General features: G+C 44.5%; 1 protein-coding gene across 18 annotated transcripts in view; it reads left to right on the forward strand.

The window, feature by feature from the left end:
* RBFOX2 (RNA binding fox-1 homolog 2) overlaps positions 1-26,360 on the forward strand; it is a 259,307-nt gene that overhangs the window by 104,059 nt on the left and 128,888 nt on the right. The window contains exon 1 of one of the 18 annotated variants that reach the window (XM_053662128.1): positions 19,932-20,227. The exons of the other annotated variants lie outside the window; for them this stretch is intronic. Coding sequence (XP_053518103.1) covers positions 20,213-20,227 — 15 coding nt within the window. The 5' untranslated portion in view covers positions 19,932-20,212. Of the gene's footprint in view, positions 1-19,931; positions 20,228-26,360 lie in introns of those variants that run through there. 18 annotated transcript variants of the gene reach the window in all.

Genomic DNA, 26,360 nt, shown 5'->3' on the forward strand with positions numbered 1-26,360 from the left:
CAAATTAGCGGCCTCTCTTCCCCATGGACCTAGTGAATCAGGAGCACTGGGGAGGGGACCAGCCGTCTGTTGCAGCAGGCTGTCCAGGTGGTTCTGATGCATCACTGAGTGGAGAACAGTGCCAGAGAGTAGGACACTGAGACCTACTGAAGGCTCTGTGTCAGATGGTCCCCTGGGACATTCGTCTCCGTCTGCATTTCCCAGAGGGAGAACCCCAGGCCTCCAGGCTTCAGTGACCGCCACAGTCACAGCTGTAGTGAGCGGTAACGGAGCGGCCGGAATCCTGGTCTTTCTGACTCCAGATCCATGCTACACTGTCTGCTAAGAAAGTGATAAGAGGCATTGTACTAATGAAATTCACTTTTGTAAAAGATTTTATTTATTTTTAGAGAGAGGGGAATAGAGGGAGAAAGAAAGGGAGAGAAATATTGATGAGAGAGAGAAATATCTATTGGTTGCCTCTCGTAAACACCCCAATTGGAGACAGAACCTGCAGCCCCGGCATGTTCCCTGACCAAGAATCAAACCAGCTACCTTTTGCTTTGCAGGATGACACCCAACCAACTGAGCCATGCTGGTCAGGGCTAAATCCAATCTTTTACAAAAAGATTTTGTTTATTTACTTTTATATAGAGTGCAAAGGAGGGAGAAAGAGAGGGAGAGAAACCTCAATGTATGTTTGCCTCTCACACGCCCACATGGGGACCTGGCCTACAGCCCAGGCATGTGAATTTAGCCAGGGCTAAATTGTAAGCTCTTACAGGGCTGCACTGTAAGATCCTGTCACAGTTCTTCCTAAAGTCCATCTTAAGTTGTTTCGACTCCATGCTTGGCTTTTGGGAGAGTTGGGATGCTGAGTGCTGTGCTCCTCCAGGTAAACCATTTACCCAGAGTGGCCTTAAGTATTATAATTAAAGTGCTGCGTACCGGTAAGGGTTGAGGAGGGAACGTGCAGCTGGAGAGACAATACTAAGCCCAGTGTTTGAGGTTAAAGTGAGTTGAGAAACAAGAAAAATAATTGAAGTCAAAACTCCAAAAGTATTGGGAATAGACTAGGGATGTGCGAGTGAGATGTGTTGAGACAAGTAGTCGGAAGAATGATTATGAACAAGTTGATGGTGCCGACGGCCTGCTTTTATTGCTGTCTTTTGATGTTGAGGCTGATCTGCTGGATGGCTGTATGAAAAGATTGGGCATAAGGCTTTTATAAATAATGGTTATTATTTACTGAGCACCTTCTGTGTGCCAGGCGTCATAGTGATCATTTACATAGATTTTCCTGTTTAGTTTTTATAATAGCCACATGCGGTAGTGTGTTTCCATCTTCCAGAAGTGGAAACTGGGAGTGAGACTTAAAGTAACTTGTTCAAGTGCTGCGATTGGAACCCAGGTTTGTTGAAACTGCCAAACCTGTGCTTCTGTAGTATCATTTATCTCTGTTCTGTTTTTATCATATGTTGTTAGTTACTGCTGGGGCTGGGAGGTGATTTTGCTGCCTCTTCAGGGACCGAGGGAAACTGTAGTGGAAGAAGCACACCAAGTAAAGGTAGAGCAGGGGTAGACTTTAAGACCCAAGCACAGCTGCCATCCAGCGCAGTTGTCTTGGGGAAAGGGCAGGCCTGAGCTGGCTACTGCGGTGGGGCGGGGGGAGGGCAGGGGGAGGGCCGGGGGAGGGCCGGGGGAGGGCCGGGGGAGGGCAGGCCTTTGGAAGCAGATCTGGCTTTGGCACTGCCAGGAGAGTCAGCTCTCCCTCATGCGATTTCCCTCCCTAGAGGAGGTTGTGATCCTCTGGGGCATTTTTTTACAGCTTTATTGAGATATAAGTTGATGCTACATAATATACCCCTTTAAAGTGTACAGTTCCCTCATTTGAAGCATACAGTTCCCTGGCTTTTCGGTGCGTTCACAGTTGTTACATTTGCAGTTGTTTAGCCATCACCACGACCAACTGGAGAACGTTTTGATCGCTGCCAACAGAAACCACCTACCCCTTAATCATCATGTTCCCATTCCTCTGCCCTCCTTGCCCCCCGAGCCCCAGGCAAGTAGATCTCTGATCTACTTTTTGTCTCTGTAGATTGGCTTTTTCTGGATATTTCATATAAGTGGACACAATATAATCCATGATCCTTTATGTCTGGCCTCTTTCATTGAGTGAGTGTCCTCAGGGCTCCTCAGTGTTGTGGCACGCATCTCTACATCGTTCTTTTTTGTTGCTAAATAATATTCCATTATATGGACTCACCATGTCTTCTTTAGGTTTTTATTTTGGTTAGACAAAGGGAAAGGGGATGAACGAGACAATAAAGAAGAATTATTCTTCGTGACTTAAAATGGACGGAATGGGCAACTGTTGTGAACAGCAACCCTGTCGGGCTCTCTCGAGGAGTCGTGACTAAAGGCACAGATGGGAAACAGGACGCTGGCGTGGCTGCCCGTGGGGCGCGTGTAGGGAGGCAGCCGCTCCTCTGACCCGAACGCGTGCGGCCCTCGGGGAGCTCATTGTGTGAGTCCTGTGTGTCAGCCACTGCCGGTGCCCCTGCGATTCCTCGTGTGGAACCAGAGAGGCCTTTGCTGATCTAATCTGGGTGCATTGCCCTTGGTTGCTGCAGCTCTGGGTCCCTAGAGCGTTCTCTCTAAAGAGCTGCCAGTTTGTTGAGTGCTGGCAGCTGCAAGATTATTTCTGACTATATGGTTGGTTTGGTGGAGATTACACCCACCTTTCAGGTCCTGACCCATTGGCCAGAAATAACCGCTGTCGTTCCCATATTTTTGGAACGATGCTTACTCTAAGGCCCCAGTATGTCCTTCTCAGTATAGTGTTGGGAGGGCTCCTTTAGCAAGCAAATGATGTGCCCTTCCAGGTGCTTGGTCCTTTACTCTTGTCCCCATTGCTTTCTTTCTTGGTTTACTATCCAAAGAACAGAGAGTTTTGACCTTCATAAAAAGAATGGTCTGTACCCAGCCTGTAAGCCCAAAGCCTTTTAGTTTATATTCCAGAAATGTTGTGGCTGGCTTTGTCCTGTGCCTGAACTTTCCTCTGGGTTGGAGAGTGAACTATAACGCCTTGTCTTAGTACTCTGGCTCCTCTGTAGTGTGTCTGTCCTAACACTGAAACAAGAACAGGGTAGGGCGCATCAGCTTGGCCCTCAGGTCCTAGATCATGCGTGGAATGTCAGAGCGGGTTTCCTCACACTGTCCCAGTTCTGCAGGTGGGAAACTGAGTCCCGGAGAGGTTGGGGTACTTCCCCAAGGCTGCTGCCGTCTTCTGTTCTTAGCGCCCTTGCTAGGGCAGAGCTGGGTCTGCGAGGCCAAGCCTTCATTCTTGGCTCAGTGCTTCCCCCCGTGTGGCACTGTTACCTGGCAGATGGGGCCTGGCCCTGCCCAACTCCATCAACAGTGCAGGCCCCAAGGGGAGGGTGTGAGGGTTTGCTGGGTTGGGACTGATGATGAAAAGGTCTAAGAGAAGGAGAGCAAGAGCACCCGAGTGAGTATGGGCGCCAGCAGAACCCAGCCCTTCCAGCCTTCCCAGTACGCATGTTTTTGATTACACGATTGTGATTCCTTGAGAGGCACACGTCTGTGTGTTAAAAACATGTAGGTGCTGCTGCAGTGAGCCAGCAAGCAGTGATCATGTGGTGCCCTCCTGAAGGTGTTTGTCAGGGTTGCCCACTCCATGTTTGGTGTCATTTTTGCCTGGTGTAATGTGAGAGCACCCAAACCCTCCCACTGTCCATAATCCCACCCTCCCTCCTTTCACTCCTGGTGTGTGGAACCCCAGGAAGGGCCTTACTTCCCAGCACCTCCATGTGCCGGGACCCTGCAGATCTGGTCAGCAGGACTAAAGCTGCTGGGACTGGAGTTAGAAGCAGCCCTTCCATAGTGGAGCACGCACTGAGCAGTGCTTCCCAGCTGAGACCCCCACCCCGCGGTCCGTGACCTCTGTCTGTTGTGTCCACTGTCAGTGTGAGCTCTGCTGCAGGGAGATGTGTCTGTCATGCTCTTCCCCAGCACCTAGCATGTTGCTCAGTAGAGAGTCACTAAATAACCTGTGGCATTCTTCTGCCATTTACCCCTCTGATGGAATGGCTAAGGTGCAGGAATGCCAGTACAGTTGTTGGCTGGCAGTGTTATTTCTCTGTAGGAGTTGTTGTATAGTCCTCAGTAGTAATTTATAGTGGCAGCTCCTATTTATTGAATGTGTACTATGCATCAAGTACTGTGTTAAGTATACAAACACACACACACACACATCCTCAACCCCTCATTACTCTTAACAACTCTCCCTGCAAGGGAACAGTAGAAGCCATATTTGACAGATGAAGGGACTGTGCTTTAGAGAGGTGTGTGGGTCAGAGCCAGAAAGCGGTAGAGCAGGTAGTTAAACCCAGGCCTGTCTGCCACTGAAGCCTGCGTTTAATGACCATGTGGAGCCTCCGTGAGCAGTTATTTGCTGAACGTTCCTGCAAAAGACAGCTGAGTCACTTTTGTTCCCCGAGATTTATAAATGAGACATCTGCCTTAGCAAAGGGCATTAGTAGCATAGTTTAGATTAAATCTGGCGTTGGGATTATAGAGCAGAAACACAGGGGAGAGGCGAGGAGCCTCTGCCACTTCCTGAAGCCGGTTTGCTCTCTGGCCCAGGGCTGAGGCGTCCCCGCTCTTTGAGTCAGTCCACCATGGTTTCAGGGCATTCCTGCTCTACACAGTCCTGAAAGAGGTGGCTGCCCAGCAATTTCGGACTGTTCAGAGTGGGCCTCGTCCTGGTCTCTGGGGCCACACTAAGGTGGACGGACGGCAGTTGGTCCCTGGACTGACTGGTAAGTGGGAGAGAGAAACTTCTGCGGAAAAGTGCTGTTGGGGATAATAAGATTTTGAGACAGGCCCTTCCTGCATTCTCCTCTTCCCTGGGGAAAAGAATGTAGCCAGGAGTGAAGGGCATTGCCTCAACCAATTCAGTTAAGTGGCCCTGGCTTGTATTAAAAACTTGGGCAGACTTCCCCATGGGTTTGGCAAGGTATTGGGTTTCTGTCTCCCCAAACCCTCCCTTCTTTCTGCCTTGCACATGTGTGCTAACATAATTACAGAGAGGTTGCATCTTGCAATAAGATACCCTTTTTAAAAAGGAGGGGGCCCCTCCTGAAGAGGATGGAGAGCCGTTCAGAGGAGGGGCTGCTCTGTGCCGTCTTGGCGTGCTTCTGAAACGGCAGGGTGCAGGGTTTGAGAAACACGGCAGAGTAGAAGCGAGCAGGCCGGATCCTCTCCGCAGCAGGTTTAAGAGGGATGGTGGCCCAGTTGGTTTTGAGCACCTGGAGTGGGAGCCTCGGGTACTAATTTTGTGGTAGAGAAATATTAAACTGTCCTTTTGCATTTGCTCATCCAGATTGTGTTACTAAGAATCTGGTCATTGCGGAACAAGGGCTCTTTTGTTTGTGAAGGTCAGAGGTTACAGTACTAGAGTTTGGTGGTCAAGTGTTCAGAAATATTTTACAGCTTTAGTTGAAAACCTGAGCAGATGCTCCTGCTGTTGTTTACCCACTGGGATCGGGTGACATTCTTCTCCTTTTCCCTCTTCCCCCTCCCCCTCTTTGGGAACCAACCAATCACACTGAGGAATGTATTTCAGTGCCTCCCTGGCCTCCTCCCATAAGGAGTGTGCCCAACCGCAGCTCTCCCGAGCCTTGGCTAAAGCGGAGTGTTTAACTCTTGGGTATCTGAATCACAGGGAGCTGCTGACATTGCAGTTAGTTTGTTCTATTGTTTGCATTGAGGCTGTGAGCCCACACAGTACTAAGCTAAGCTTGCGGTGGCCCCACGTGGAAATGTTACAAATGGGGCAAGGTGCAATAATGCCTTGAGCTCGAAGAAACTGATTTTAAGCCTAATTTCTCCTAATAACCAGCATTGTAACCTTGGGAAAGTTACTTTCTCTACTTGGGCTTGATCGATTCCCTTTGTGCTGAGTTAGTTTATGATATGACTATATATGCCAGCCACCAGTGTTTACTGTATGGCTAGCCTGAGGTTTGGGGAAAGCATTTAACCTATATTGAGAGCATATTCTGAAACAGTTTGCTTTTTACAGTTTGTCCTCTGCAGGGCAAATGCTGTTCATCCAATTTTGTAGATGAGAAGAGAGACGGCTAGAGAGGCTGTCCAACTTGCCCAAGGTCAAATACCTAGGAAGGCCCATCTGGCTCTAATGCGCAGACTTTCTTCCATTCCACTGGGCTGGCTAGAAAAGACCTGAAGTTCTTCCAGCGCTTTCATTCTAATGCTGAAAGCTTTAACTCCTTAATAGTTTTTCTATCCTGCCCTGTAGAAAGACCGAACATGATAGTTGCCCTGTTCACGGCCCTGTTGCTAGAGCAGGTGAGTGACTTACCAATCCTGCTATCTCCCGAAAGCAGCAGCAGAAGACGGTGCAGGCAGCAGTGTTCTCCTTCCTTGGTGGGAAAGTCCTCAGTCTGTGTAGCCAGCATCTCCCACCCCCTTCCTCACACAGCTGCAGGTTCTTCCTTTCCTTTTTGCCTTGTGTTTACAATAATAAGGCAGGGAATAGAATACTGAGGAGATTAAAAAAATCTCCTTTACTCAGTTTTTCACAACATGGGCTCACCCCTACCCAAATCTCTGTGGTAGCTCTCTCCGCGTTGGGTCTGGTTTAGTAGGGACATTGTGCCCAGTGGGACACTTTGTGTTTCTCTTTCTGCAGGGTTGTTTTTTTTTTAATTTACAGAGAAGATAGCTTCCTTCTAGGTGGGTCATGCTGATATTCTGTTTTTACCAATTTAAAATAAGTGATCATAGTAGCCCTGAAATGTCAGGTTTTCCAAGGAATCATTTTCTGCCTTTTGTTGTGGGCTAAGAAAAATGACAATAAGCAAATCTATTAACAATTGTAATTTATTAAGCCAGGCACTGACCTAAGTGTTTTATGTACATTATTTTTAATTTTCATAGTAACCCTGCATTTATAGGTGAACAGATTTAGTTGGAGACAGGGGTTAAGAGAGGTTAAATAAAGTACTTGTTCAAGGTCACAGCTAGTGAGTAGAGATTTCGCAATTTGATTCCTGGTCTAGTTCACTTCCAAATCTAAGTTCTTTCTTCAGTACTTCCCATGCTGCCTCTGGAAAATGATCTTGAGAGTTCATGTAATCATCTCTGCCCATGTCTCAGCCCTGATCACCCCAGGAAAGCTGTATGTCTTCTTTTAAAAAGGGAAGTACCGTTTTATAGGATAAACCACAGCTGAAAAAAATATTTTAAAGAAGTGTTTTCTGGTGATTGCTAACTTTTATAATCAAGTGAATACACCAGTATTGATTTCTTTTACTGAAACTTAAAGCCATCCTTTCTTGTTACAAGCGAAAATGTGAGCAGCCTCTCACCACCAGGCACTGGAGGGTCAGGGGCTTCCCTGGAGTGTAGATTAGGGTGGCAGGAGGAGGTCCGCTGCAGAGGGTGAGTAAGTAGTTTATGGGAGAAAAGCAGGTTGAGCCCTGGTCGGGTGGCTCACAGTTGGTTGGAGTGTTGCCCTCAGTGCACTGGGGTTGCAAGTCTGATCCCCAGTCAAGGCACATGCAAGAATCAACCAATGAATGTATAAATAAGTGGAACAGCAAGTGAATGTCTTTCTCTCCCCCAGCCCCTTCCTTTTTCTCTAAAAGCAGTTAAAACTTTTTTAAAAAGCAGGTAGAGTTTTCTCGGGGTCAGGAAATGTTATCATTTGCCCCTTATTTGGTACATCCCGACTTCACCGTGTCTTTGCTCGCCTGAGGAAGATGATGAGAATCTAGTGAAAGGCGGGTTAGTGTTACTTAATGTCGTCATGCTTCTCCTTCCTTTTAGGAATTGCTTGGGATTCAATTCTGCAGTTCTGTTGGGCTTTCCCAGCGTGTGCAGTGAGAGATTCACATAAGAGGAGTATACTTACTATACCGTCTTTGCCATCCAGGTCAGCCTAACATGTTTCAGCAGTGTTGACTGTGTGCCTGGCACATGCCCATGACTTGGCATGCCACTGATGATACTGAGACAAAGAAGACATGGTCATTGCCATTTAGGAGCTTGTAACTGAGTGGAATTTGCAGTCTCATTGAGGGTGGAAGACCTACAAACAAGGAATTAGTAACAAAAGGCAGTATATGCTTAAGATTGTAAAAAAAAATAAAGTGAGCCAGGGACAGCAAATTATTGGGGTTCAGAGATGAAGGGAGTTAGGGTTTGCCAGAGCTGTAAAGACAGGGTTTATTTATAGTTCCATCCAGAGTGGAGCGGGGTGGGGCAGGGCTGGGGTGATAGGGATATGGGTCATGCCCTGCTAGTGCAAGGAAACAGTGAAATTCTTTCACCGATTTAGAGTAAGATGCCCTTTAGACTCACAGATGGAGGGAGTCATCCACAGAAACTGGGGTGTGGGAGACAGATCCCATTAATTATCATTCTAAGTGGGGCATGTAAAGATGCCAGCAGCTAATGTGAAACAACAAAAGCTTCATTTCTGAGATCACAATTTTAAAGAAAATTTAATCTGATATTTATCTTTTGGTTCTCAGATTAGCTTTTTTTTTTTTTTTTTTTAAGGTTTTAGTGAGTAATTTTAGAGAGATAGGCAGGGAGGGAGAGAAACATTGATGTGGGAGAGAAACATCTATCTGTTGCCTCTCGGATGCACCCTGACCAGGACCGAACCTGCAACCCAGGCATGTGACCTGACCAGGAATGAACTGGCAACCTTTCCCTTTGTGGGACGATGCCCAACGGGTGCAGCCACACTGGTCAGGGCCCTGGTTAACTTTTGAGTACAGTGCTCTCTATGTTAGAAAACCCTTGACATTTACTCTTGTTGGGTTTTTTGAAGATGGAAAACCTCAAGCTAAAGGATACACCTACTAAGACATCAGTAGTCCCATTTGCCATGTGCATGGCTCACCTGTGTGGCAGTATTGTGGATGATTGCTGAATGTTATTAATGAAGCTCCTTCCCAAAAAGCTCTCCAGATGAAGAACTCTTCTCCTTTTCCTTGAAACTTATTAAAACTCTTCAGTGGGAGAAGGCTTGGGGAAAGGAGATTTTTCCTCTGCCCTTCCCCCATTCCATAGTAGCTTAACTTTAAGTACCCTGTGGAGATAAAGATAAATGTGAACAACTTCAGGATGAAGAGAACATTAGCGACCTGAGAAGTCAGGGCAGGTCATATCAGGATTAAAGTGGAAACTATGTTACAACCTAAGCAAGGAACAACTGATAGGTCTATAAATAGGATTTTATCTCTGCACAAAAAATTTTTGGCATGTTGGAGCTTCCCATGTGGGGGACTATTTTATTTACTAAAAATAAACTGTGTTTCTGAAATGATTAAAGTAAGTCCCACTAAACTCATTTATGTTATTAAAAGTGTGGTCATAGCCTGAACATAAGTGTCTAGAGTTTGTTATGTGCCGACTGTTGGGAAAACTCTGGTATTGAAGCCGTCAGATCTGTGATGGAATGGTCTGGCCCAGTCTAGTGTGGATTAGATAGATTCCCTTCTCAGAAGATAATGTGATTGCAGTGTTTCCCTGCCAGTCCAAAAGACCCTCCGCCCCCAGTACTGCGCTTGGAGTCCTAAATTGGTATTGTAAGGTTATCATCTAGGAAGCGCAGAGTTCTGATTCTCCAGAAATCCTGCTGTGTACTTCAAGCTGCTTGAACATGGCCATGCAGAGCATAGGGGTACATATACCAGCAGTACCTTCAGTATCCCTTTCGGGGGACAGAAACCCTCAAACTGTCGTTTCTCACACTCCCGTTATCCTGATTGCCGCCTTTTAAATTGTGCGGCAAATTCTTGGCATCTGTCTTCCTGTCAGCTAATCTCTGATGGCCCTGGATAGCTTGTTTGTTTGTTTTTTTTCCTATGAATATATTTGAAATCAGTAAAAAGCATCTATTAATTTTAGTATCCTGTTAGAAGATTATGAAAGCTGATATTCGACAGATAGTAAAATCACTCAACGCATGTTTCTCGAAGTTATTTAACCATGGAAGGAATACTTTAAAAATAAAATGCGCTGAAGGACGCGGTGCAGGATGACTCATGCACAAATGTGGGTGTGGATTAAAGTAGTCACCAGGAATGGGTGCGGAGGGGAGTTAATGGCTGCAAGAAGTGAATTCATTGGCTTTTCTTCAGACTTCAAAGCATGTTTTGGAAAAGTTAAATCATTTTTAAGTGCAAAATGAAAGAGATGAAGACATTTTTGCTTTAAATGTACTGCCTATGCCTTAGTGCACTGGTTAAGAATTGTCTCCCTGCATCAGAGGACCTCATGTATTATCTTTATTCCTCAAAATAGCATTCCACTTTTAAACAATAGATTGTTGTGTACCCAGTAGAAATTATGTATATGTGTTTTGTATTTTTATTTTGAATAAATTGTATAAGAGAAATGCTGCTAGCATCAATTAAAAATTTGTTGGACTGCCTTACACTATTGACAACTTGTGAAATGCTAAAACAGGTTATGTCCATCATTTCACTAATTGCCTTAACCCTTTTATCACGCTTCTTCTTACAGTCACTCAACTCCCATCTTTTCCCCACTGCTTTAAAAGAAGGAAACTGAAGTTTTGGTGGATTATTTTCTGTAAGATAAAACGGTAATTAAGTTGGTGCAAGAAATTTGAGCACCAGCTCAAAGAATTCACAGCATTCTTTGAGCCCCAACCCAAGTTTCTATCTCTTTAATTGCTGTCATCTGATTTTTGTTTTGTGACTCACCTATTGGCTGTTACACTGGTGACTGTAGTAGTCATAATGGTGCATAATGCTCCGCCCACTGAATAGATAACATGCTCTGTGTCACTGGGGGCTGACAGCATCCCTGTGATGTAGGTAGGCATCACTGCCCCGTTGTACAGATGGTGAAAATGGCAGTGTGGGGGGTTTGTGTGTGTGTTTTGACTTTTTTCGTTACTGGTGATCAGGAATTGTTAAGTTAACATTTTACTTCTATCTTTTTGGTGGAATGGTTAAGGTCAGAAGATTTAGGGGGATAGGCTTAGTTCGCTTTTTGGCCTAGTCATCAGGTCCGTACACTATTATTATATACAGAGCTTGGTGTTTCAAATGAAATTGAATTTTGATTTGTAAGTTATGTATCACTGTTGCAAGCATCATCACTTAGCATTATGTTCAACTGCATAAAGCAGAAAAAACCCCAAAGGGCTTAAACAAGAGAGGTTTCCTTGTCTCCCATTAAAAAGAAATCTGGAAGCAGGCAGTCGGGCTGCTGTGCACTTCGTGGTTATCCAGGACCAGGATCCTTACTGCTCTTTGTGTCTCTGTCAGTAGGATGCTGCCCGCTGGGTTGCCACAGCTCCGGCCATCATTCCTGCATTTCCACAATGCAGTTTCTACTTAAGAAGACTTCTAGGAAGTCCCACATAATATTTCTGCTAATCTCACTGTCCAGAACGTAGTCTAATGGCCACACCGAAATGCAACAGAAGTTAGGAGATATAGTCTTTTTGCGGGGGGGGGGTTGTTTATGGTCGTGTCCTAGAATGAAAACCGGGGTTCTGTTAGTAAGGAAGAAGGAAAGAAAGGCTATCAGGAAACCACTAGCATCCTCAACCTCAGGCCTGTCAGAGTGGCCTGACCCGCTTCCGTCCCCTGTGGTGCAGAAGACCTGTTAGCTTCCTGGGGGCGTTTCAACCCACCTCTGTGCTATTGCCCAGTGAGATGATTTGTTTTTTATTTGAAATGTATACATCTTCATGCAAACATTTAAGAAAAAGAAGTTAATAGGTAACGATAAGAAGTGCTTCAGCTTCTGTTTTAAGTTCAACTTTGTGTTTTTCAAAATCAGTTGGTTTATTGGGACTTCAAATAGTATAGTTAGCCTTTATTAAGAATAAAATACATTAAATATTTTGGTGACTAGTCATCAGTAAGGGAAAAAAGTATACATTTTTTCCTTTAGTTTCTTGGAAGCCTGGCTAAGTCATTAGAATATATAATCCTTGGGGATAAAGAACTTGCTTTTCTTTTTCCTTAAAGTTATTACTATCTTCAAATAAATAATAGGTTTATGTGGCTCAGTATTCAACAGATACAAAACGGTGACAGAATGAAAAGTTGCTCCCTGTCCCTGTTTTGAGTTTCCCAGTGTCTTTGAGTTTCCCAGTGCCTTGCCCTGGAGGCAAGGGTTGTTTCACCTTTTTTGACTATAATTGCTCCTTTAAAAAATTGTAATGGTACTGTGCTATATGTTGTTCTGAAGCTTTTTAAAAAATCACTTAAAAATATATAGTAGAGTATTTCCGATGAGTATTTTAAGAGCATCCACATCCCCTCCCCCAAGGGCTGTACAGTGTTCCATTCCATGGATGGTAAAGCCTCCTAAAATGTGCTCTATAACTATATAATTTATATGTTCTCAGCAGTGTAATAGTAGACATTTGTCTTAAAGATTTAACACAGTTGTCAACATCAGTTATTATTTAGGGTGGTGAAAGGGTCATATTTCAGGAGCTTTTGTTGGTTTTGCATTATGACATGGCCTCATTTTGACATAAGTCTGCCTTTTGATTCTTATCTGCTTTTTAGATTATTTTCTTTTGGTCTCTCTTGTTTCTGATGTGGCTGTCTCTAATATAATATTCTTCTTTTCTCTGGTACTTATTCCCTACTACTTTCTAGCTCTCTTTCCTAATTTGCTTTAATATTTGGTGGGCAAGTAGCCAGATAACCAGGACAGAAATATTTCTAAAACAAAAATAAATAGATTTAGAGAGACAGCCTGGTGCAGCTTTTCTGCTGATGAAAGTGCACGAGCATTTTGATATTCTGGGTGTTTAGAGAGCCTTTGCTTCCTGGTCATTACCATGTTTTAGAGCAGCTCTGTCTGATAGAGCTTTCTGTGTCCACAGAAGTGCATTATTTTTGCACTGTCCATTATGATAGCCACAGCCGCACGTGCTCCTTGAAATGTGGCTAATTGTGGCTGAGGAACTGAAATTTTACTCTTAGGACTGAGGAAGTGAAAGTCAAACCAGGGGCCATGGTGTTGGATGCATGGGTCGAGGCCTTAGACAATTAACGTTTCTACTGCAAGTTTGATTATAGTGGAGCTCAGATTGGGATACTATTATTTTATTGTGCTGTGCAAATTTATAGTCTTAGGAGGGAGAGAATTTGGAATGTTCGTGTTCAAATAGCTTAAGTAGATTAGATTGGGACTGCTTTTTGATACTAATATTATGATTATTTCAAACTAGCATTCTAAAGTCATTGGTGCCAGCATGGATTTATGGTTTGTGGCTAGGGTTAAACTTTGTGTCCTCTTGTCCTTTTGCTTTTGGTAACTAGGGAAAAATTAATAGCGCTCTAACTTTATTTATAGGACTTGGTTAGACAGTTGCTTAAGTGTCAGAAACTCCTACAAATAACTTTGACCTTCCCTAACAAAAGTCAAGGGATAAAACGTTCCATAGTAAATCTTAGTTGTATGTGATACATGGGATATTACTTTCTAATGGAGGAATTCATAACAAATAAAAAAATAAATGAATTATGGATTTTATAACTGCTAGGGCGAGATAAACAGAGCACAATAATTGAGGATATGGACTTGTAGGGGAGGGTCTCCAACCGGATAGAGGGGTCTGGAGAGCTTTATTTGAGGTGTTATTTAATCTGAGGTCTGAAAGATAAGCAGGAGCCAGCCAAGCAAAGAAGGAAGGCGGGATAAGGAGCGATTTCAAGAAGAGGTAAAAAGGGTTACAGAGGTGCCAGGGGGAGAGGTGGCCTTGCTCTAGAGCAGGAACTGACACAAGCTCAGTGTATTTAGAACACAGTGATTGAAAAGGAGATAATGATAAGAAATGAGGCTGGAGAGAAGGCACTTGGCAGATCATAAAAGACCTTAAAGGCCATTATAAGAACTCCGGATAGAAAAAAAATTAAGTGCAATGTGAAGCTATGGCATCAGAGAAGTGATCTGATCTGATTTTTGTTTCAAGAAGCCCCTCCGGCTGCTGTCATGAGTGTTTCGAAGGGGAGCAGCAAGAGGAGTGGGGGCACTGTTGCTCCAGGCAAGGGTGATGGTAGCTTGAGTTAAGGCAGTGGCAGTGGAGATCAAGAGAAATCAGACACACAGGCCTTACTAATGGGTGCGGGATGAGGGAAGAGGGGAGGGTCTCTGGCTTTCACAGTTGCGGGGTAGTACTGCTTACTGAGGTGGAGAATGTTGAGGGTAAACCAGACTTCAGGGGTGGGGCTGGTGGGGATTGGAGAGCCTGGTTTTGTGCACAACTTGTCTGCCTTGCCCGTGAGACAGCTACTTAGTGCTATTGGAGCATGAGAAGAGGTCCCTAAGCTAGGGATTTTACCTGGTGATTCCCAGCCTGTTGGTGGTATTTGAAGCAGTGGGAACAGATGAGACACCTGAAAGGGAGAGACGAGGTTGACGAGGGTGACACAGGGTTGAGCCCCAAGGAACACTTCCTTTTTTAGAAGTCTTTTGAGGGAGAAGCCAGAAAAAGATACTGAGAAGTAATCAGTGATGCAGGGGGAAAAACGGGAGTGTAGTGTCTCAGAAGCTAGGAGAAGAGAATGTTTTAAGACTGCCAACTTTGCTGAATCCTGCTGTGAGGGCAGATTAGTTGAGGACCACACAATATCCATTGGATTAAGTAATGCGACGTGGTTGACATTGGCCAGTTAGTTCAGTAGAGTAGAGAGCTTGAAGTCTCTATTGCTGAAGGAATGGAGGTGAAAAGATGGAAACAATTTTTTAAAGAAATTTTACTGTGGAGTGGTGAGTGGGAAAAGGGTAGATAGCTAGGAGGCGGTGAGGGGTTGAAGAAAAAAATTGTAAACCCTGGTTCATTTAGTCACTTACCTATTATTGGACATTTGTATCTTCGAAGTTTTTTTTTCCTTTTACAGATTGTTACAGTGTACTTTTTTCTACTTCAGTGGGGATTTTCTGAGATAGGCTCCTTGGAGGTGGAATCACCGGGCCATAAGCTCTGCACATTTCAGAACTGAATAGATACTGCCAACCTGTATTCCAAAGTGGATTCCAGTGTCTACGTTCCTCATCAGTGTATGGGAACAGAGCGAAGGTTTTCTGAAGATGGGCATGCGTTTATTTGCTGGCATGACAGTAACGAGCAGGGAGGGCAGACGGTGGTGGTTAACAGCAGCACACCTTACATGGGCTCTGGGGGTGGGTGTGAGGACTAGGAGCGAAAGGGGCCTTCGACGCGAGGGAGGTGGCCTGCATTCTAACAGGATGTAAGGAGGAGGAGATGCGCACATTTCTAGGGAGGATTGTAGGTTTTGTGGACAGAAGAAACTGTCCAAATGCTTCTCTTTTAAAATGAAATATTTAGATAGAGCAACAGCTCAGAGTTGGGGCGTCGGGAGAGGTTGGAGTAGGTTTGAGGAGAAGGTAAGAGATAGTAATTTTGGCGTGCCCGAAGGCTTTACAAGGGTAGCTTTGGTAGGACGGCTTGGCATTCATTGTCAAGTGCCCAATTGAGTTTTGTTTCGTGGTTATATAATGAAGTCAGTGAACTTGGTTATGTGACTTATTTCTAGCAACATTCAGCTGACTGTGCCCAGGCACAGAGAAGGCAGGTAATCGCACCTGACCAGGAGTGGAGTTTTGGTGCGTGGTGGTGCCGGAGAGGACAGGCGACTGTGGGTGTTCACAAGGGAGGGATCGTAATCACCGGCCCTGGTGTGGAGACGTAAGAACAGGACCTCAAAATTGTAGGAAAAACAGAGCACTTAAGATAATACATTCTCCTCTTTTAAGGGTGGTCGCTCCGGCTTCCCTAGAAGTGAGGGTAAGGGCTTTAATGAATCATCAGTTTGCCTGTAGCTTTTCTGAGAGGTGAGCTTCGAGATGTGTACCTTTTTCCACGTGTGTGTCTCTAGAGCTCACTTTAGACGTCATAGAAGGGAACCACCAGAGTTCCCCGAATCCTTCTCTTGCTGTGTTGGCCACAGCAGCAAGCACAGCAGTGCTTGACCGGAGCCTGGCCTGTGCAGTGTGCAGTGTGTGTGCGCGGAGTCCCGACCATCTCCCCACCATCGGTGCTTGCAGTCTCGGCGATGGGTGGAGGCGGACTGCAGGGTTCTTCCTGTCCAGGGTAAAACTTCCATTGATTTTGGTCATCCTGATTTGATTTTATCAGTTAATAAGTGCATTGTAATTGAAATAGTCTTGGGGTCTTACAAACTTGTGATCAACTTTCAACTCCTCACGACTCTTCACCTGCCGTGAGACCCCGGGCAAGTTATTTTACCGTTTTAAGCCCTTGTTTCCTTTTATGTGTGAAAAAGATAAAATAGAGCACAAAGAGATAACGGGAAGAGGCAGTGGGATGATGCATGCGGAGTTTTGGCGTTTTGGCACGTGTGTTCTGAGTAAATGGTAGCTGGTGTTGTTACGTTGAAATCAGCAAGCAGGGTGCTAGTGAACTTCCAGATCCCCTAACTGGAGAGTGGCAACCACGTCTACCCCCATCTTCAAGTTCCTGCTGCTGTGTGAGCCGACTGCTCTGTCTTCACCGGCTCCTCAGACTTTAATGTGCAGCTGAACCACCTGCGGCTTTTGGTGCCAAGTTCATTTTGATTCTGTAAGTCTTGGATGGGGCCTGAGAGTCCTCATGTCTAAGCCCCCGGCCGATGCTCCTCCATTGATGTGCCCTGTGGTCGGCATTTCAGTAGCAAGATTCTAATAGAACTGCCCTGTGGGAATTGCTACTTTAAGCTGAGAGGAAACAACATTAAGAGAGCTCCATCCTTTCAACTTTTTCTACAAGTTGCATTCATCCGGACCTCATCTGGCCCAGTTCTGTAACTCAGTATTTGTGGTAAGTCTGCATGGTCTCCACCAGGCCCGAAAGTGAAAGGAGTGTAAATCATGTACAGAGGATTGCCTCAGCTTTCTTTTGAAAAATACTTAGTGCCTGACTTCTCAGGTGTGTTTCTGAGAATTTGTGTTGGTTCCCCAGTTGTCCATACTTCCCCTGCCAGCCTTTTACACCTACCAAGAAACTGGTATAAAACTTAAGTCTCTTGAATTATTAGACTTTGAGGCAGGGAGTCTAAAACACAGCTTCAAACCCTTTCTGCCCACCCTGCACTTCACGTCACAGAACCCAGCTCTCGCAGGAGCAGGGGTTCAGGACACAGTGCAGGGTTAGCATTAGGGGGCACTCTTACTACTGCCCCAGGTGGTCCGCGTCTCCTTTCTCAGGACTGGGTACGCCAGACTTCCTCTGTGGGCCTTCTCTAGAAGAGCCCCTTCTCCGATGCTCAAATCCACAGTTTTTCCCCTTTGAACTAAGGTAACGGCTGATAAGCTTCCAGGTACAGTCAGGCAGTCTGATAAAATGTTCTGATAGAATTGAGTTTGTGTGCATCTGAATTCGGTGTGCATGACACTGTATCCTTTTCAGGGGGTCTTCCTAGTGTGGAATTATTCAATTTTTCTGTCTCTTAATCTGACTCCTGAGTAGCTATAAAGCATTGTTTTCCTTGACTTTGATGATTTGAGACCGTTTTTTTCCCTCTTACCTCTTTGTTTCCTTTCATCTTTCCTTTTCCTTTTTTAAGGCAGGGAAATGTGGACATGCAAAAGCCTGAGTAAAAAGATTTGTTTAACTTCCCTGTGGGTTTTTGGAGTTTTTTTGTGTATATGAAGAAAACACTCAGAAACACTTGATTTTCGACCTGCCTATCCACTCAGTGCATAAAATTATGTCCAGAAAAGGAGGAGATCCATTTAGAGTAGGGATTATGAACTCTTCCTGTGAACTCTTCCCAGAGGAAGTTTGTGGTGGTGGCACCCATGGGAGTTTTGGGGGCGGTCGTCAGAGTCTTTGCGACATAACTTAGTTTTTCTCAGTTCGTTTTGAGGCCCCCCTTCTCTCTGACTTTCCCCTACTCTGCTGCGGGAAAGTGGGGGCATCTGTATCTTAGCCTGAACTTGATTAAAAGATCAGGCCATAAAGTGACAATATGTGAAATTCTAGTTTGATATGTGCTTAAGAATGAAGATGAACAATTGTGTTTCTGGGAGCGCGAAAGGACCATAGTCTCTTAGTGTGGTTTTAATACAGTTATTTAGAGTCCAGTGTCGGGAGGTCTGGTGAGGTAAGATTCAGGGCATGGGCCAGGAGACTAGGCAGCAAAGTTGCATGTAAAAATGGATTATGCACGTATAGAAGACTCTAACAGTTTATAGAAATTCAAGATTTGTTTCTTCATTTAAAAGGCTGTCTCATAAGTTCTTTTGTACTGGAAACAAGGTAATCCTGCCTTCAGAGAAAGCCGAGAGGTTGTGCAGAAGAAAAAAGACAAGGTTTGGGTGAGGCTGAGGATATTTGTCCCATCCCGCCAAGTTTAAATGAGCTGCAAGTTGAAGGTGGGAGGACAGAAAAGGCACATCTTTGTGCAGAAGGAAAGGGAAAGTGCCTTGACTTCTACCTTAAGAGAAGAACTTCACACAGCAGGTAACAGACCAGAGGGCCACCTGCACAGGGCCGGCCGGCCTCGCATGAGCTTCAGACCTTACTTGGAGATTTTACGCGCAGGAGAGAGCTGCCCCAACATGTCTGAGGGAGACAGAACCCTGGGGCAGCTGGAAAGTGGTGAGGCTCTTGTTTTTGTTTCAGTTTAATGAGTTAAAGGAGTGAAATATTTCTCAAAACACAGACCCCTTTGAGAACTTACTGTATACCTACTGTGTGCTTGGCACTATGTGAAAGACTCTATGGCCAAAATCCATGACCTATACCTGGAAGGACTTGGATAAAGGAGACAAGCTTGGTAGACACACGAACACCTGTAGCAGAAATGGGCAGAGGCGCTGACTCTCTCGTTACAGACCCCGGGGGCCCAGAGGAGAGATAGATCAGTTACAGCTGGGCTGAGTTTTTGGATTGGAACAGGCAGGAATGGGTGGGCAAGTAAGGAACACACATGGGCATCGGCATGTGGAGAAGTCAGCTATTTTCTGACTAAAAACCACTAGAACAGATGACTTGAGGTTCTGCGTTGAACATAATGGATAAATACATGCCTGGCATATAGGAGGCACTTAATAAATGTTTGAACTGAGCTGAATTAGAAAATGTGGTCACTAGGAACATGGCAGAGAGGTTAGGGTACATAGTTATATCATTTGATCTAATTACAGCAAGTTCAAAAGGAGTGTTGTGCCCAGGTTTTGGTTGAGGAAACAGAGGCTCGGGCAGGTGAAATAACTTCCCCCGGACCATGAGGACAGTAACTGGGGACCCAGGTTGCAAACCCAGGCTTTGTGTCTTGCTCGGTCACCATTCCTAGTGAAGAATTGGCAACATGGAGGGGCTCAAAATCCACTTGACTCAAACCCTTATTCTTTCTCCTTGCAGAAGGGAGACTCTTGATCTGAGTGAGGGAAATAGTAATAAAAAGAGACAAAAACCTATTTCTGTGTGTATGTGTGTATATTTATAGTTATGTGTTTTAAAATCTTCTAAGATTCAGAATTATCAGTGGTGGAACTTTATAAAGAATAGTGGTGCAAGGCTGACATTTTGGGGAGGGGTTGCAGGCCTGGAGCAGCTTCTGTGTTCATGTCTGGCTTTTGCAAAGGGCTCCAGAAGAATTGGGCCAGAGAGGAAGCTTGGCTCACTCCCCTTGATCTTGGAGGTCAGAGTTTTTTGATTGCTTCATTTATGTTTAAAGAACCCATCTTAAACTAGTTTATCTCTAGCTCTAGAAACTGGTGCTGGTGGTTTATTACTAACTCCACCCATCCCTGCCTTTTGCAATAATCTCTGTGAGTGATGATTGTGTTTCTAGAAGTAAAATGACAGAGAGAGAGAGAGAGAGAGAGAGATTCCCTGAAGGCAAATACAAAGAGAGTGTGCTGTACACTCCAGTTCAGACACACGGGGCTGGGAACTCCCAGAGAGAGAGAGGGAGAGAGAGAGGGCGAGAGGGAGGAGAGAGAACAACAGAACAGTCAGCTGCAGCGTAGGGAGGAGGGGGGAGGAGATCAGACGTTTTTTAAACTCCAGTGATTTTTTTTGGGGGGGGGTTCTCCCTACCCTGAACCCTAGTCCCCCATTCTGGCACCTTCTTTCCTGCTGAAAGTGCCTTTTTGCAGTCCAGGATCAACTGAGCGCTGAGTCTGAGCAGCTGGGTCTGACATGATGTACCTCTGGGTGAGTACACAGCGCTGTGGGCGAGGGTTTGCACTTGCTCATATAAGGAGTGGAAAGCTGCGAGGCTCCGCTCTCGTACAGACGGCCCTCGCCGCAGAGCTCAGGCTGCCACGTCCCCTCTGCTCACAGGCACTAGGGTGGAAAAGCCTGGCAGTGATTGTGACATGGTTTGTTTTTTTAAATGTTGTTTATCTGGTTAGACTTAGGCACAAGGGCAAGCTCCTGGCGCGGTGCTATTCTCTGGGCTGGCTGGGCGGTTCGGAGAGGGCCGACTGGGCAGGTGAGACGAGCCGGTCCCCTGAGCAGCGCAGTCTTCCTGGTTGGTCAGGATCCACCTGTGTTTTGGGGGCGCTGACTTTGATAAGCAGACCAGCTCTTTATATACTGAAGTGTGATTCTTAATGAGGAATAAACTTTAATAAGTTTTTATCTAATCATTTTTATTGTCCACAATAGTCTTGTGAAGTAGGCCACTATTATCAAATTTTTATGAGGGAAGTAATTAAGACACAAAGAGTAACTTGCTCATAGTTAGAAACCAGGTCTGTGGCAGCTAGAATAGAAAGTAATAACCAGACATTTTTAAACATTTTATATTTGCCAAGAACTTTATATTTTACATTATTTTAATTTATTGTTAACTATGGCATTGTACTTTGGAATGGAGGGAAACAACTGGGATTGGAGATGTTTTTCAATTATGAAGTGTGATAACTTTTAGAAGACTGATAGGCAGGGGAAAAAATACACCCTACTTCTAGTTTTCAATCCAAGAACATCTATAGTTTCTTGCAAAGATGGCGGTATCCTCTGTTAAGCAGACAGCTGTTGTGTGTTGCTAAGGGAGCCTCCTAGATGCGATGCCCTTGGCTACTAGCCAGCTTTCGAAAAGTTTCACTTTGCCCTTTGCCCCTCAGCCTAGATGTCTGGAATTGCAGAAACCTACTTGGCTCAGGCAGGCTAAATTTATAAACACCAGAAGGCTGAATTTTAACTAGGTTTATAGAGCTTGTTCACAGAGGGTTTGTGGGGGGGGTATATGTCGGGAGGGGCTTTTCCTGTTTCTCCCTTCATATTTGGATATTACCTTGAAATGTAATTTCCTCCCCGCTGTTGATTTATTTGTGTAGTGTTTGTAGGAGGTCAGAGGACTTCTCTGGCACACGTGTGTGCTGAGTACTTTCATCTCCCTGTGAACGTGGCATCTGGGTGTAGGGTCCTTGCAGCCTCGGGGGACTGTCCAGCTCTCTGTTGGCCAGAGGATGGAGTCTGCTGTCTTTGGGTTTGTTTGGAAGATGAGTTACGAAAGAAAGCAACTTGAATTAATTTCATTTTCACTCACTTATGTTTAATGAAAGTAGACAGTGGCAGTCCTCCTCAGCTATTTCCCTTGTGCTTATATTACAGTTACTTGTAAATTTGTTTCAATCCCCTTCACTTATTCACCCTAGAGCAGAGTCTCCCAGCCAGAGGGCCGCATGTTTGATGGAGATACGTGTGTGCCACGATGACTATTCCCCTCAGCCCTCGGAGCAGCCCACTGGGGCCTAGGGGTCCCCTGGTCACTTGGGCCATGTGTCCTCTAGTTCGTTTGCCACTTTGTGCCATTTAAATGTTACCATTTTCGGTGTGTGCCAAGACAGCTGAACATTTGGGTAGCGCTGTCTAGCAGGTAAAAAGTGTGTTAGGCCTTTATTATCTGCATTTTTTAGCCCAGTACCCCAGACATTTGTTGAATTCCGTGAAAATGTCCAGAAGGAGCCAGAGCTGCATCACACCCAGATGTAATCTTGACTCTAGCTGGTCAGGCATTGAGTGGGAGGCGTTGAGGAGGTGCTGTGGAGAAACTCGTGGACCAGGAATAGGAGACTCGAGTTTGTCTAGGCCAGTACCCAGCCACATGACGGGAAGCAGTCATTTAACTGTTCTGAGTCTCAGTTCCTACATCCATGAGCTAGTAGAACCTCTTCTAACTCTGAAATACTGTGACATGAATTTTGTATGGTAGTACACATGCCAGGAAAACACTCAGGTGTGCAAGAATGTTTGGGTCCTGGAAAACGTGAGCAAGTTGTGGGACATGTATTATTACCTCCACTCCCTGCTTGTTTTGGTACCAGCAGTGAGTTAAAGGTTCTTTTTCCAAGTATTCTAGAGAAAGCACTGAACTACGCTCAGGTGTCAATACCTATGAGCGGTGTGGATGTTTTTAGAACTTGTAGGGCTGGGGAGTAGAGTTATAGCTCATCCAGGTATTAGTTTGCATGGTCAGGTGCGTGCAGCTCGTTTGCTTGTGCGAGTGTAGGATGCTGAGCTAGAAGGCCATCGTGGGATCTGTATGTGTCCCTGCACCAGGTCTCCCCAGTCTCCTGTTGCGTGCGTCACCCTCCTTTTCATGAATTCGGTAGTGTCAGCAGACAGCATGGTATGGTGCTGAATGTGGCTGTAAGACACTTTTCTAGATCTAACCTTCATCTTGCCATTTCCAGTTGTGTGGCTTTGGACAAATTATTTAGCCCTTCTGAACCTCAATTTCTTCATTTATCACATAGGGAAAATAATGCCTCTCATGCAAGATTATTGTGAGGATCCAAGATAATTCTGTGAAACACGCTTAACGTAGTGGGTGGCACGTAATGCCCAGTTAGTAACTAGTGCAGGCCAGCACTTTGCTCTGCTTTTTCGGATGTTTGCACAGACAGACTGCTCACTACCCCGAGCATTTCCTCCAGTGTAAGGATGTCTTTGAGTTCCTGTAAGGAGGACTTTGATAAAGACAGACTAGTTTTATGTGAAACATGTCTCCCTTTAATCATTTTAAGTCCTGGTCACTAGAGAAGCCTCATTAAAGTGCTTCCTGATGGAGAACCTCCCTGTTGTCTCTCTCTAAACTGTTTTTTTGGAGGGGTGCTGTACTGCGCAGCATTCATTAAGGCGTTTATTCTCTCCTCTGCATTGTCCACACCAGGGAGGGGTGGGAAGGAGGAGGGAAACACACACACACGGCTTCTGTACTGAGGGAACTTACTTATTTGATGATTATATAATTGATACCCAGCAAACGAAATTACAGACCGCTTACTGAAATTCCCGGAAGGCACGATGTGTTCTCCTCATCTGGGTTGATCTTCGCTAGCCTGGTACCAGGCTTTCTTTACTTCTGTGTGGATGAACTTCGGGGTTTCATTTTGAATTGTTTGTTTGTTGTTGTTCAAGTCGTTGTTCAATCCTGTCTTCTTAGTAAGTCCATTGAGCCAACATTTGATGAATGCCTATAACAGGTAGAAGACTGTGCTACCAGCTGTTCTACACACAAAAGTGATTTAAGATATCTCATGTCCTCAAGAGTTTATAACACAGGGATGGAGAGTGTATGTACACAGATAATAATGGTTTTTGTGTGGTGCTATTCAGTTCAGAAAGTGCTTTCATATGTTGTCTTACTCCTCCTCGCAGCAGTGCCGAGGGCCGCCATCGTCTGTGTTGTGTACAGGAGGAGACCCACAGTGCATGACAGCTAGTGGGTAAACGGCAGTGCTGGAAGCGCATGTCATCTAAAGAACAAAACCAAACCAAAGCTCTGTGGCTCTTACTTCTTTCCACAATGTCCTCCTCTTTGGGGAGAAGCGAATGTTTTGTTTTATTTACTTTAAACCATTTATTGAGTGAAACATACATATTAGGCCTATACCTTACTTAGTCTTCAACACACCTGGGGCATAGCGATTATCTTCAATTTTACAGGTGATAAAGGAGAAACTTCAGTAATTTGCTATACTCACATGGTCTGGAATGGACAGAGGCAGGATTTAAACCCTGGTCTGTCTGGCCTCAGAGCTCATTACACCACATTTCCTTCCCTCCCCCTCCCTCCCTCTCTCCCTCCCTCCCTCCCTTCCTTCCTCTGGTGTCAGATTTATCATTGCTGCCATGTAGTATGATACAGGCAGAGTAGAGAAGTGAAAATTAAGGTAACCTGAATTCTGTTTCTATACCCAATAATTACTTCAGACAAGTTACTAAACTGTATATACCTTGATTTTCCAGGTTATAAAAAGGATATGATAGTTCTTAGGAGAACATTACTCAAGTAAATTTAGAAAAATGTATGTCAGCCATTTTAGAAATAAAGTAACTGGTGGCTTTATCACAAAACGTGTAAATCGTGAAATGTGAGTCAAAAGACACACTGTATTTTGCCGTGTATAATGCACACTTTTTTGTTCAAATTTTCGAGGGAAAATAAGGATATGCATTATACATGGAAAATCCTAATTTCATTTCTACATTAAGTATTTTTAATTCTTTTATTTATGCTTATGTGTTAAAAGTGTATCTGTTCTTGTGTTTTGTAATTATTTGTTACATAAATTTTCTTGTACCATAATATGTTCAAAAGTAAATACCAAAATTTATTTATAATACAAAAAAACAAGTGTCTAAATACAAATAAATAATTGAATTTCAAAAATTAAAACAAAAGTTGTTTTTTCCTGCCCTGTCTGGTGTAGCTCAGTGGATTGAGCATGGGCCTATGAACCAAAGGGCCGCCGGTTTGATTCCCAGTCAGGGCACACGCCTGGGTTGTGGGCCAGGCCCCTAGTATGGGGTGTGCAAGGGGCAACCACACATTGATGTTTCTCTTCCTCTCTTTCTCCCCTTTCCCCACTCTCTAAAGGTAAATAAATAAAGTCTTAAAAAAAAAAAGAAAAAAGATTTTTTTCCTGAAAGTTTGGGCCAAAAATGTGGGTGCACATTATATATAGCAAAATAACGGTAGTTTTTGGTCTTGGTGGTGCCATTTGTCAGGTATGACCTTTCAAGCATTGTTTTTCTACTCTTTATGATGGGACTGTTAATACCTAACACATTTCTGAGATTATGTTGAAGGGTTTTGGGATTTCCTACTAAGAAAAATATAAGGGAGTGATAATGACAGCAGCTATTATTGAGGTCACGGTTGGGCTGACCTTTTGATGCTCATTCTTTATTGCTATATTGCCATTCTAATTGTTCTGCACAGTTAGAGAACGAGGCTTAATAGCACATTGAGTTATCCCAAGATGTAGGAACAGTTTAGTTCAGATAACATTGGAGGCCAGATACTGTGACTAGATACTTGGCAGTAAAAAGCCATTAAAAGATTTTAAGTAAGATTGGAGTAGGCTGAAGTGGAGTTTATAATTAGATTTGTTTTTTAAGATGCTCTCTACACAGATTAGAGGGGGGTAAGAATGCAGAGAGTAGTTAGGTGACTGTTGGGTAATAGTCTAAGTGACAGATAATGACAACATGCACTAGAGAGAACTAGAACTGTATGACAGATATTCATAGAAAGCGACAGGACGTGGTCGTGATTTGAAAGAGGAGAGGCATTCAGAAGGTACAGCTGACAAGGTATTGCCAGGATCTGGAGGAGGACAAGGGTTGTGTTTGTTCATTTGTTCATTTGTTTGTGCATTTATTTGTTTGTAGGAATAAAGATGAAGGGGGTCATGAGTTTGATTTTGGATTTAGGTTTTTGGGGGGTAACTTTGAGATATTAAGGGGAAATACTGTTTAGATAGTTGGCTACCTAGGTCTGGAAACATATGGGAAAGATAGAGGCTTCAGCTATAAGTTTGCCAGAAATATGCAGGCAATAGTAATCGAAGCTGTAGGCAGGCGTGGTCACGGCTTAAGAGAATAGCCTGTAGGGAGAAAATGTAGAGCCAGAGAGAGGTCAGTGCCCGGTGGAGGAGTCGAGCCCTCAAAGGCGGCAGGGAGCAGGGTCCCAGAGAACTTGTTCTTCAGGAGGAAAACTAGGCCACTAGGAATTAAGATAAAAGTGGCAGGAAGAGAGATGTGAAATATGGGTTTTAGCAACACAGAGGTGACTGATGACCTTAGCAAGGGTGGTTTCTGTGGACTGATGAGGTCACAAGCCCCAGAGTGTAGTTAGTGGGGCGGCAAGGAAGTGGAGAGATTGGATCAGTGGGTACGAACGGTTGTTGGAAAAGTCCAACTCCAGAGGAATGTGGAGGGTGGCTGGAAGAGTACGAAGAGGGTAGAAAAAAATGTATTTGCTTTATTTTAAATGAAAGAGATTTGATCATGTTTAAAAGCTAATAGAATAAATGCATTTGAAAAGAAG

Source organism: Artibeus jamaicensis, unplaced genomic scaffold (genome assembly GCF_021234435.1).
Source record: "Artibeus jamaicensis isolate MK-2021 breed Jamaican fruit bat unplaced genomic scaffold, CSHL_Jam_final contig_233, whole genome shotgun sequence".
In the NCBI taxonomy this organism is placed as follows: Eukaryota; Metazoa; Chordata; class Mammalia; order Chiroptera; family Phyllostomidae; genus Artibeus; species Artibeus jamaicensis.